The 13,293-nt window shown below is 37.0% G+C and overlaps 1 protein-coding gene across 6 annotated transcripts in view; it reads right to left on the reverse strand.

Annotated features, from left to right (window-relative positions):
• Positions 1-13,293, reverse strand: part of Zcchc7 (zinc finger CCHC-type containing 7) — a 168,298-nt gene that overhangs the window by 40,590 nt on the left and 114,415 nt on the right. For all 6 annotated transcript variants that reach the window (XM_075967308.1, XM_075967310.1, XM_075967309.1 and 3 more), the window contains 2 exons: positions 1,904-1,947; positions 383-508 (listed from right to left, as the gene is read on the reverse strand). In XM_075967308.1, coding sequence (XP_075823423.1) covers positions 383-508; positions 1,904-1,947 — 170 coding nt within the window. The remainder of the gene's footprint in view (positions 1-382; positions 509-1,903; positions 1,948-13,293) is intronic.

Genomic DNA, 13,293 nt, shown 5'->3' on the forward strand with positions numbered 1-13,293 from the left:
GTTCTGTGGTGCTCCAAAGGTAGATGCACTTGCTTTGCATAATTTGTGTTAGTACACACTTACAAAAGAAAACAGTGAGAATTATCCCACAATGAAATATGTTGCTTAAAGAGGAGATGGCTTTGAAAGGAAAGGGAATCACTGTGCTTAGTCTTTTAGGCATAGGATAGGAAGTGATTTGCACACAGTTACACACCTCATAATAGGGAAGCTGAAAGAGATCCCAGGGTTTCCAGATGCTGCACTTACTGCTCACCCCTGTGCCAGGCTCATGAGCCACCTGTAATCCAACACACTTGAACAAGAGCTGAGTCTAAGTCATAGGTTTCTAAGCCAAACAGTCCCATTTTAACAAGAAAGAAGCATCATGCATTTCACGTACTTGTGGTAAGGGGCAGTTTTTTGACAAATGGCCACGTTTATCACAATTTCTACATGTGACATTTTTGTCGGCTGAATAGTATCGGTTGGTCCATCTTCCAGATGATCTGCTATTGCCTATCTTGGCCTAAGAGTAGGAGGAAAAAAAAAATCAAGAATTAAAATTACTTCAGTCAGTTTAAGGAAACCTACCTATTCTTCCTCTTAAAACTATTAACAAGTAAGAATTGTATTTTAGGTCAGTTCGATTACTTTGGTAAGACACAAGAATTGACAGACACCTGTGTCCAACCAAACTCCTGGATGTGGACTCAACCTTGTAAAGGTGGGGACAAGGATAGTCCTATTTCTTTTACACTTGCCCACATGACTCCCTCCCATTTATTATTCTCCACTTAGGGGGTCAGGTCTAGCAGGAATACTGCTATGCTTCACTTAGTTGTTGCTAACTTCTATATCTAAATATATATCATTTATTGATGAATGATAGACTTGCTTAAAATTTTAGGTAGGGAATGGTATTTTTATGATTTTGTGCTTTAAAACGTTAAAAAACAAAAACTACCAACTTTTATAACTTTTTTTTTGAAAAGCTGAGGGCTACTTCTTTTGCCTATAAAACTAATCATACTTTCTAAGAGTATGAGATAATATTTTTCCACTATAGTCTTTGTACATTCTGCTACAGTGACCCAATTCTAGCTGTCTTATATTCTAGTTAAATTCTATTATCTATGAAAGAACACGAGCATAACACATCATATGGAATACCTAAAGAGGAATATGCAAATCCCAACCATGCACTTATTTTGTTTGGCAGAATTCTATCTTTAAAGCCAGGCATGGTGGTTCATGACTATAATCCCAACACTTGGGAGGCCGGGGCAGGAGGATCTCGAGTTTGAGGCCAGCCTAGGCTATGTAGGAAACCCTGTCTCAAAAAAAGAAAAATACATACATAAATAAATTCCATTTTTGAAAAAGCTTCAGTTTTTACCTGTTATTCTCTTGAACTGGTTGACAGTTGTCTCCAATCTACAGATATCTTAAAACTTGACATCAAGTTGAAAACAACTTTTTAAAAGTTTATTTTTAAGTATTTGCTACAATAAGGCTAATAATTGACACAAGCACCTGCCACATTCTAAATATAGCCTGACCATTTCCTTATACTGAAGAAACAGTTATTTCCGCTGTTGAGTTTAGTAGTAGCAGCCATAGGGGCTAAAACGAATCATCATGGCAAAGAAGAAACAAGCAGAAGGGTATCAAATGATTATTATAGCTACCCATCAGCTGACAAAAATCAAAGCTGAGTTAAATTTCTGGCAAGTTAAAACGTACTAAATCATACACATACTAAAATAATCACACTTTCTCTTCTAAGTTATTGGGACCATGTTTTTTTTTTAAAAAAAGCTTATTACTTTTCCAAAAATTATTGTATTAAAACAAATGGAAAGCTATGGATCAAAGGACAATATTAAACTATTGTTCAGAATTTTTAAAAAACTGGTTTTACCTCGATGTCTTTGTCAATGATGAACCAGTTTGCATCACCTTCTCCTATAAAACAAACAAACAAAAAAATGTTACTTACTCTTAGTGCCTAAAACCATACAGACACATAACAGTTCTTCAACTTGTTAGTGCTCAAACTGGAACTTAAAGGTACAACGGAAAAATGCTAAATATCTTAAATTCTTATGCAAGTCTAAAAATGTTAATTTTCAGACTTATTTTATTTTTTAAAAATTGTGTGTCTGTGCATGAGTGTGGGTACCCACGGAGGCCAGAAGAGGGTGTCAGATCATCTTGGACCAGGAGTTATAGGTGGTTATGAGCCTCCCCATATGGGTTCTGGGAAATGAACTCTGGTCCTCTGCAAGGGCAACACATGCTCGTAACTGCTGAGCTGTCTCTCTAGTCATAAAGTGTTACATTATTATTTTTGTGGTGACAGGGATTGAACTCAGGACTTTGTGCCTGCCACACGAGCATTCTACCACTAGAGACACATGTGAGCTTTCACAAGTCAGGTTTTTGTGTGTCTTTATGTGCACCAGCACATGTGAGGAGACATCCATAGGGGAGAAGAGGATGTTGGGTGCACTATTCTCCAGCACAGCATCTTACTCACATGAGACAGTGGCTCTCACTGAACCTGGAGCTTGTGTCTTTTAACTAGTCTGGCAGCAAACTCTGTCACTGCTTACTAGAATGCTGAGGTGATGGGTACATGTGTGCTCATGCCCACTTTACACACGGGTGCAGAGGATATGCACTCAGCACTCTCACCCAGCTGAGCCATCTACTCTGCACTTAAAACAGCTGTGTGACTCTCATTAGTTGACCACTCTATGCCTCATCCATAGTTTCTGTCTGTGAAATGGGATAATAGTATTTATAGTATTTGCTCTGCCTACCCACAATCTTCTGTAGGATCAAATGAGACCTGTAGAAAAATGCTTTGTATATCAAGCTCTATACAAATACAAAAGATAGGCAAAGGGCCCAAATACCCAACAGCAGATGCTGGAAGAAACTCATTTCAATTTCTTTACCTGACCATGCAGAGCTTTAACTAGAGATGTGTCTCAATGAACCTACCACCCTTTTTAGGTTTTGAGACCCCAAACACTAGGATATTGTAAAAACTTTTTTTGTGAACAAACCCCAGAATCTTGTCTTAACCTTTTAGACTTGGCTTTCTGTTAGTTGGTATATAAACTCTGGCCACTATCTCCATCTATACTCTTGTAAACAAACACCTTCACTTGTTTCTCCATCTTGCTGGCCTCCACTTTAACATTTTAAAAACACTAGACCTTGAAAACTAGTTCACTTCGTAGGTTAGGAATTTTGCATGTCATTTACAATATAAAAAACAATGACATAAAGGAGAAAAACAAGAGGTCAAATATCGAGAAACTTCTGGGTGGGGTAACCTATGCAGAAGGCAGAAGAAGGAGGATTGTTGCAACACATCCTGCATAAATGAGCTTAGGCTAGCCACAGCCACGCAGTAAAACTCTATCTCAAAACAAAAACCAAAAATAAAACACAAACTTTCAAATATCCATAAACGACTAAGCATTAACCTAAAAGTACAGCTGTAAGACTGGAGGAGGACAGGATTTTCCTGTGTCAGCTACTTTCTTTTCTTTGCATTGGCCTTTTACAAACTTGCAAATGCTTCCCATTCCTTTAGTCCCTCTCCGGACAAGGAAGGGACCTATGACTAATGCAGAAGCTAAGGAGGTGTCAACAAAGGACTAAAAGCCAAGTTATGATTTCCTCCTCCATCCAACCTTACTACTTTCACCTATCTTAAAAACACAAATCAAGCTTGACTCGCTTCTCTGAAAAGGATTTTGAAGAGAAATGCAGTAATCTACATGTTTTCAGGCCTACCAGGGGCAAGTGTCTAGGAACATATTTTAAAATAAAATACCTGTACTAAGAAAATCATGAGGCTGCTTTACAAAAAGACCAATCCATAGGAAAGCAGAGATGCTGTACTGCTGCTGATTTTCTTTGTGGAGTTTGGAGGCTGCATACATGTACTGAGAGTGAGAATATATTAAATAGCGGTGGCTTCATTCCTTCATCCCACCATATTATTATTCTTTCATTCAAAAGATACAGGCAAGGAACAGGTGGACTGCAATTTTCAGAGCTGCTCTGTGTATCACCAACATTTATCATTAAAATTTAATGACTCCCTGTAATTACTTGATTATAAAACTCGTTTAATTTTTTTTCTTTTGGGTGTGAATGCATGTGTATAGGCATCACCTTGTGTCTTTGACAGCTCTCCACAGTACTTTTTTAAACACCAGATTTCCCACTGAACCGAGGGCCCCCAATTTGACTAGAGTAGTCCACCATGGAGACTCTGGGGTCTGCCCATCTCCATTCCCCAGTGCAGGGACTGAGATGTATGTTGTACCCAGGTTCTCGCATGGGTCCTTATGCTTGGACAGCAAGACCTCTGCTGACTAAACCATTCTCCCAACTCCACAAAGCTGATTTAATTTTGTTCTTAAAAAATGCAAGGCTGGGGATAGTGGGGAATGCCATTAATCCTAGCACTTGGAAAGCAAAAGCTGGCAGATCTTTGTGAGTTTCAGGGCAGCCACGGCTACATTTCAAGCCTCAAACAAAACAACAACAACAAAAACAACAAAAAATGAAATGCAAGGGTATACACACACACACACACACACACACACACACACACACACCCTTGACTTTCATTCTTTTCAAGACTGTTTTGGCTATCCTAGGCCCTTTATTTTGGGTATAAATTTTAGAATAAACATGCAAATTTCTATAAAACATTTGTTGGGATTTTGATTGACACTGTGTTGAATCTACAGAACAGGTCATATTAAGGGTCCTTATAAATGAATAGATCTCTTAGTTTACTTTAAGTTTTCATGGTAAAGTTTTCCCAATTTTTGATTATAAGTTTATAAAATATAACTGACTTTATACATTCATATTACATTGTGTAAATCTGATGCAATCACTTAAGTTTTAAAAGTTTGTGTTGTATGCTTCTGCCAATTTTCAACATACACATCCCACCACCTGTAAGTAAAAATAGTTTTACTTCCTTCTTTAAATTTTTATTCATTTATATACACATGCATGCACACACATCTCTATGTGTAGGTCAGAGGTCAACTTGTGAAAGTTGGTTATCTCCTTCCATCATGTGGGCCCAGGTTGTGGATGTAGCTCCACATGTAGCCCAGGATGACTTCCACACTACCCCTCTTTGTTCATTCCTATCAAGCTCAAATCTTACCTCTATAACCTACCTGTTCTGATTATCCTTATGTCTGAGGTCCTCAAAGTCAATATAAATAGATAGATATTTAATGCCTTTTCTTACTTTTCTTTGATGACTCACTTTTCTTGTTCTGGTCTCATCTTCCTTTGTGGTCTCTTCCCCCAATTCAGTATCTTGTCTGCTCTATGTTTGCCTTCTTTCTCCCAATGTATGCCAATCTGCCCATAATGGAAACTAGCAAATCTGTCCTTCCAAGATAGGTTGTTTCTTTAGTTCCTTATGCAATCTAAATCTCTATGGGTATATCTCTATAGGTAACTCAAGTTCCTAACACTCAAAGTTCTTTCTTCCTCGCTACTGATGACTCTGTGGTGGAGTGCTTGCCAAGGTACTCAGCACCAGGCTTAATGAACTTCAGTACTGTAAACGAATTAAAAAAATAATCAGACATATAAAACTACAGTTTTCGTTTTCTCCTGATATCATCAACCCCAACAACTTGTGCCATAGTCTGTTTTCCAGCCAGGTAGAAACCCTTAAATCTTATCTCTTAGCTGGCATAAGACTGCTCATCAGATCCTAAGTTGTCTGTCTCAAATAGCTTTAATGCTATTACTTTAGCTCTAGACTACTGAATTTCTGACATTATTAAAATAATTTCACTTCATTCTCTCAAATTCCATCCTATTCCACTGTTATTGGACTAAAACAGAAATGTGAACACATTCTTCCTGGAAGGTCCCTTGCTGCCATGGCAAGTGGTAGAACACAGCATCACACAACACTGCCCAGGATTTAGTCCTTCCTTTTTCTGGCCCCACTGCTTTAGTTATACTCATTAATTTCCCTATCCTATGATACTCTGCAGGTATGCTTACACATGTATTCTCCAGAACATCTGAAGACACCCCCATTTGGGTATCCAGTACTTGGATCAATAACTGCCATGTTACTGATCCAATTAGAGAAGATCACTCACAACTGTGTAACATTCTGGACTTAAACTGTGGTGTTTCTCTTTGTAGCTTCCAAACATCAAAGGATGACTGCCGAGTTATCAGGGGTACTGATGTTCAGGGGCTGGTGAGATGACTCAGTGGTTTAGAGGATGTGTTACTCTTCTGGATCCCTGGGCATCTACACTCACATATGCACATACTCACATTTACACATAACTAAAGTAAAAAATAAGTCTTTAAAAAAATTAGTCAGTATGTAAACTAAGTAACATTTCTACCTCCATTGATTTCCCTTTAGTCTTTTCTCCCTCAATGGCAGTATACAAGCACATTACCTGCATCTTTTAGGTTACTGGGCATTTAATAGCCCTGTATTAAGAGTTACAGTAATAAGTAATTTATCCCTTTCTATGTCAAAGCTGTATATGGACTACGACTACCTCTGTTTTTATCTACATATCTGTTGACCATCTTGCAAAATTGAAAGTAGAAACAAAAAAAAAATCACATTTAAATATATGTAGTCTTGTATGAAAAGCACTATTCTGAACTGGGACACATAAGCTATTATATAATTTAACTGGCTGTTGATGTATAGTAAATGTTTAGCAAGACAGTAATATTATGGTGCATTTATAGATAATTGCTATAATTTATTTGTCATATCCTTTCCTGAGCCTAACTCTACCATACCAGATCCCCCTGGGATCTTCTCACTTTTAATAAGCAACAGAAACAGCCACAAGTGAACTTGCGATTCCCAACTTCATCAGCAGCATCTGTTACTGCAACGGAAACTTTTGAGAAACACACAATGCCACATTAAAATCCCTAAGGGTTCAGCCATTTTATTCACTTGCATTCTTCTCAAACTGCAGAAGCGTGTGCTTTCTCTTTCTCTCGTTTTTCCCTCATATTTACGGTTTTTCATTTTAACATCAGGCAGAAAACTAATTTAGTCATTTTAATTTTGTGCTACATAACTGGTAATAGTATAAATAAAAGAAATTTTAACACAAGAATTTATAAGAAAAATGTTCATCTTATTTTTAATCATATTAAAATTACCAGAAACAGCTTATATTTAAAATTATGAGTAAAAGATAAATGAGGATTTGACTTTTCTTTTTTTAGAGATAGGGGAAGAAGAAGAAAGAGGAAATAAGTGCAGGTGCTTAGCTTGGGGCTACGAAGAGTTCTTGCAAAGTTTATCAGTTATATAAAAGTCTATTGCCAGAGGGAAAGGATATAAGAACAGTTATCACATACACTCCAATTCTTATGCCCCAAGATTTCATTAGTGAGCTACCAGGCTAAGTGATTCTTATTTAGAAATTCAAGCTGGGCGTGGTGACTCAGGCCTGTAATCCTCAATGACACAGTTTGAAAGCAGCCCTATACTCCAGTGGAGGAGGAAAACAACACACAACAAAAAGTAATACACAAATGATGCATGTGATGGGGTCATGAGTGCTTTGGAAAAAGAACAGTTCAGCATGCAGTAGAAAGTAAGCATGCTGGGTACGGATTACAATTTTATGTAGAATAGAGAGTAGGTTTCATGGCATTCAAGCAAAACTTATGGAAGATAAGAGAATCAAGACATGTACTCATGGATAAAAACATTCCAAGCAGTAGCAAGTGCCATGGCCAAGTGTTTACAAAATAGCAGCGCCCAGTGTGGCTAGATAGAGTAAATGTGGGGAGCAGGGTAAAGTCAAGGAGGTACAGGAGCACACATTTATGAAGAGCCTTGTAGGCAGTGTATAGATTTAGGCCTTTGTTCTTTATTCAATGTGCCCACAATAATTAATGCTTACATAAGCTGAGATTGCCAGAAAGTAAGCAAAAGGTATGACGTTAAAATTATTTAAAACTGTGTTCAAAAGAGAACTGTAAAATGTTTTATATAACTGTACAACATGTCAACGAAAATATGCACAGACCTAAAGAAGAAGCCTTTTCAAATCCCCACTAACAGACCCTCTCCCAGGTAAAGTCAAAACTGAAATGGGACACAATACATAAAAACACAAGTTGCACTGGGCAGTGGTGGCTCATGCTTTAATCCCAGCACTTAGGAGGCAGAGGCAGGTGGGTCTCTGTGAGTTTGAGGCAACCTTTGTCTATAAAATGAGTTCCAGGACACTGAGAGTTGTTACACAGGGAAATCTTGTCTCAGAAAAAACCCAAAACCAAACCAAAATACAAGTTGCTGACATTCACCGCTACAAGATTATCTTTTTATCACATAGCACATTCAAGTCTAATGTGAGCACAATGCTACCTTTAAAGTAGAATTGTACTAGATGAGGATCTGAATGGTGTGTCAGGTGCAATGCCAGTCTTCTAAAGAGATAACTCTGACAGGTGTTGTAAAAACAAGCCTCACATTTGCAGCTGTGGTTCTTCAGGGTGAACCATCACATCAGCTTGCATGGGGCAGAGACAAGTTCCATCTTACTCTCTTACAACTCTTATCACTTGATTAATGTCCAGCGGTTTCACAAATACTATTTAATAATTTTAATTAATTATTAATTATTAATAATTAATAATACTAATAATAATTTTTGGAGAACCAAATGACTTCTAAAATCTTGTCAATTTAATTAAAAATTTTATTTTACTATTTATTAATTTTGGGGGGGCATACATATGTGGGTATAGGTCCAAGGGTGGCTTGTAGGAGTTGGTTCCCTCTCTCCATATGAGTCCTGGGCCTGACAGTAGGTGCCTTCACCTGCTGAGTCATGCAGCTGGTCCTGTACTGATCTTTACAGATCTTCCATGAGTAGCCATGACAACTGTGTGCTCAGTTTATAACTTGCTAAAATATGAGAGTAAATACAATTTCTCTTTTGACTAGCATTCAAAAAGAGCAATGTAGCTCTTTCTGGAGCACAGGAAATAGACAGATCTACTACTACCAGCCTTTTCCTTACAGTTCTATAGCCTACTGACAATCACACCAAAATGTAAAAGAAAAAGTACAAAAAAAGAAGAGATCACAAAACAGAGTAAGAGAAACTATTTTTAAGTATCTCAGAATAAAAGAGGGGCAAGATTATTGTGCAAAGAAACAACAGCTTTTTCAAAACACATTGAATGATTGTATACTAAATATTTTCTCTCGAGATTTTCTCTTCCTATCTATGAGCATGAAATCTAGCCACCACATAATCTCTAAGATGAATCCCCCAAACCAATTTTAAAAGTATCCTCTTCCCCAAAGTCCCCAGACAAAAATCAATCAATCACTCCAGATCGAGATAATTTTTTCTATTAATTTTAGTATCTTTTAAATCTCTTTAAGTTCCCATTCACACCAGATGGCACATGTAAGAAAAATCTGACAACAGAACCTTCAAATTACAATGAAAATATTTTGAATTATATTTTAATTTTGTACATAGACATACATGTGAAATATTTGTCAGATATTCAGTTCATGCCCCCTGGGAACACATACTAACTTCCACTTCAGAAAAGACAATGTCTATTTATAATCCGTTTGCAGCAAGGCCAACTAGGCAGGGTTTAAAGCTGTTTTTTTCAACAAGGCTCACAAGTCCTGAGGTTAAATACACATAAATTAAGGATGTTTAATCCAACTTAAGATACCATCTTTTCATATTTAAAGCAGTTTCCACTAAACAGGAAAAATACAAAATACATGAGCTACCCCAGAAAATAAAGTTTCTACAGGCTAATATAAACATTTAAAAAAATTACTTAGACTCACATTGTGTTTACTCTCATTTCTTATATGTACATTTTTATATTGTTAAAAGCAAAATATTTCATGGAACAGAACACCGCACAAATGAAAACCCTGTTTGTCATGCACTTAGAAATATTTAACAAAGCCATGCTGATATATATATAAAACTAGGGTGAACACAAGAAAGTATAAAGTATGGTACTGGTGTGTATAAACATGGCACTAGTGTGCACACACAGAGAATAAACAGTTAAACAGCTTCTACCTGTTTTGTGTACTCCCTTTCAGATATTGTCCCCAGAGCTTTGGCCTCTGTTGCTGTCTAACTTGAATTCACAAAACTCAATGGCTCATGGTTTTCAAAGCTTAGGGCAACGTTAGCAGAACAAAGTCGCTTTCTCTCTCTCTCTCCCTCTCTTTTTGGTGGGTACAAGGATGGGGACCACAGGAACAGTTAAATTCATGGCATGGCTGGTCTACCACACAGTCGGGGGAATTCTTTAAATAGAGCCTGTCACTCTCTTGGCCCATCAATGGGATTTCCTCCCCGAACTGCTGATTCGTTCAGGTACACAACAGAGGAAATTTCAGTTAACCTTTGTTTCACCCCAGGGAAAAATCTGTCTGAAAGTATAAAATGAATAGATTAAAAAAAAAAAATAAGCTGCTCAGCCCCACGGCTGTTCCCTTAGTGCTCACTGCAGCTTAAGTTAAACAGCAAAAAGGGACAGCGGAGTGTTGCATTCCCAGTGGAAATTCAAGCATAATACAGGGTATCCAGTAGACCACATTTTATTTTGATGACTAAACCAAACTAACTGTCCTTCCTGCTAAATAAATTTAAAATCTTCCTTCTGATAATCTTGTGAATCAGATTTTTCTTGTATCACTAAGTCACTAAACTGTTATAATGTGAGTGTCTCTAACCAAAAACTGTATCCTCAATCTTCTTTGAGAGAGAGACTCTTAAAAATATTTTCAAATATAGCTAACTTGTTAAATTTGAGCAGTAACAGTGTGCCAGACAAGAAAAAGGAATCAAATAAACGAGAATCCTGTTGAACTCTCTCCTATTATCCCTTTCAAAATAAAAAAAAATCCAAGGGAGGAGGGATATATGGAGTCCCTTTTCTGAAGCAGTAAGAGTTCCCTGAGAGGCTGAAGTTGCTCTACAGATGTGAGAAATCATGGGGTGAAGGGTGAACACAGAGAAAACATAAGTTAAACTGCTTTTCCACGAGACTAAGATAATTTATATTATATACAATTAAAAACATGAGTATAAATGTTGAGATATGGTGGGTGCATATATATTGGATACCTACTTTTACCAAATTATTCCTGAACACAGTGAGGCAGAAAAGCTATGGTGCTGCCAATATCTTTTCTATATTTAACATACTGTAATTACAATGTATTAACTGTAAGCTATTGGGGGAAGCTCTCTAAATAAAAAATAAGACCAATGCCATTTTTGTAACGATAACAAAAATAGGATTCAAGACATTTTTGCTTAAATTTTCTCATCTGTATATGAACATTTTCTATTTTTAGTCGGCATGCTTTACATTCATGGAATAACATAATAACTTTATGTCCATCTATAATGTGAACGGCTGAGTCAGAATAATTAGTTTCTTGAGTTTAGGAACCTCAAACCCTACCCAGTTATATGAGATTGTGACTGTTGGAATCTGTTACCTCATTCTGCTATAGAACACTATCCCATGAATCTGTATTTTGGTACTAGTTATTCAACCGCTGTCAATCCAGCTTTATCCTTCCTGACTGCTGTTTCACCTACTCCTAAGGCAAACTTCTTTAGTTTGTACCTATGAGAAAACTCACAAAATCTGCCATTCTGTGCTAGGCTTATTTCACATAACACAATGGCCTGCATTTCCACCCATGTTGCTGCAAATGACCAGATTTCAAACTTTGTGACCAAATAATATTCTATAATGTATACAGGACACATTTTCTTTATCCATTCAGCTGTCAATGTACATCTCACTGGTTTCCTTTGTCAATAAGGAGTGCCACAACAGAGCACAGCTACCAGTCTGACTACACACACACACACACACACACACACACACACACACACTTACTCAACGATATCTCCAAGTAATAAAATTGTCAGATTATACTGTTAGCTTTTTTAATATGGAAAAGGACTATATAATTATATACTATAATCATCTTTCCATTTCCATTCCCATCTGAGATTGTGCACAAACCCAGAATTCTGTATTACCTCTATATGTGCCTAATTATGTAATTAAGTAAGTCAGAGTAAGAGTGTGGTCCTACTGGAAGCTATATAAACTATAATCAGGGAATTTGCATCATTAAGTAAACTGAAAACAACATAGACAAATGTGCAACCATACACACTAAAGCATGTTGCACAGCAAGGCAGCATTATCAGATGGGTGTGATTGCATAGAAGGAAAACATAGTGTCAAAGTTCATACTGGCACATACACAGTTATCTAAGGCAAAGAGGTGCCAAAGAAGAGTTCTGGATTATATAAACAAGAGCAGAAGATGCATGGGAATCCAAGCAGAAGTACTGTACAAATAGACCTCTTCAGTCATGTACAAGAAATACACATTGTCAAGAATGAGTGTAACTATCTATGCTTATGTCCTAAACTAAGGGTAGCTCCATGCTACACCTCCTAGGTTAAAATACAACCACTACTATATTTCCTAAGTGGACGATGAATGAAATGCCCTTTTCCCTTTCCTTTCTTTTATTAAAGATACTGAGTTATATATGGCTCTTTAGCTTTACTACAAGATCTACTTTGGATTTTCCTGCTTTAAGACCCAAAGAAAGTTATATCGAGGGTTTATTGGTGATTCTAAGTATATCTGTTTTTTAACAGTTAAAGTGTGATGAGTGAATTTAACATACTAAAAGTTTTATAGCATCTGTTCAGAAAAGATTATATACTATACAAGTTATTCCAGTTACACAAAATCATTTCAACTGAGAAGAGTTCTATTCTATTCTCCCGAGGTAGTTTATAGCAAGCAAGCTTTGATTTCAGCTTCTTATTTTCAATTTTTATTTTCTTCAACAGTAGTTATATGTTTCTCTTTCATTTCTGCCCATTTTCTTCTCTGGTTTTTCAGGGTAACAGAGAAACATTAGTGACTCCTCTGACTCTTCATATAAGGCTAAACACTTTGGTAGTGTCCAGGACCCCTTACTTCTCCAAGTGCCTCTGAAACTACTCAGATTTGGAGTTATGGGCTATGGTCAGAGTGACAGCAGCAAGGCTGGTGACAGAGACACTGACTGGTGGGCACTTTAATTTTCTAAGGAACCTCTAACCCCCACGATGGCTATATACTAGTTTACAACAACACCAGCATCTGTAACCACTCTTGGTCTTTATGTTAGATGCAATGATTTT

This window comes from Microtus pennsylvanicus, chromosome 3 (assembly GCF_037038515.1).
Source record: "Microtus pennsylvanicus isolate mMicPen1 chromosome 3, mMicPen1.hap1, whole genome shotgun sequence".
Taxonomy (NCBI): domain Eukaryota; kingdom Metazoa; phylum Chordata; class Mammalia; order Rodentia; family Cricetidae; genus Microtus; species Microtus pennsylvanicus.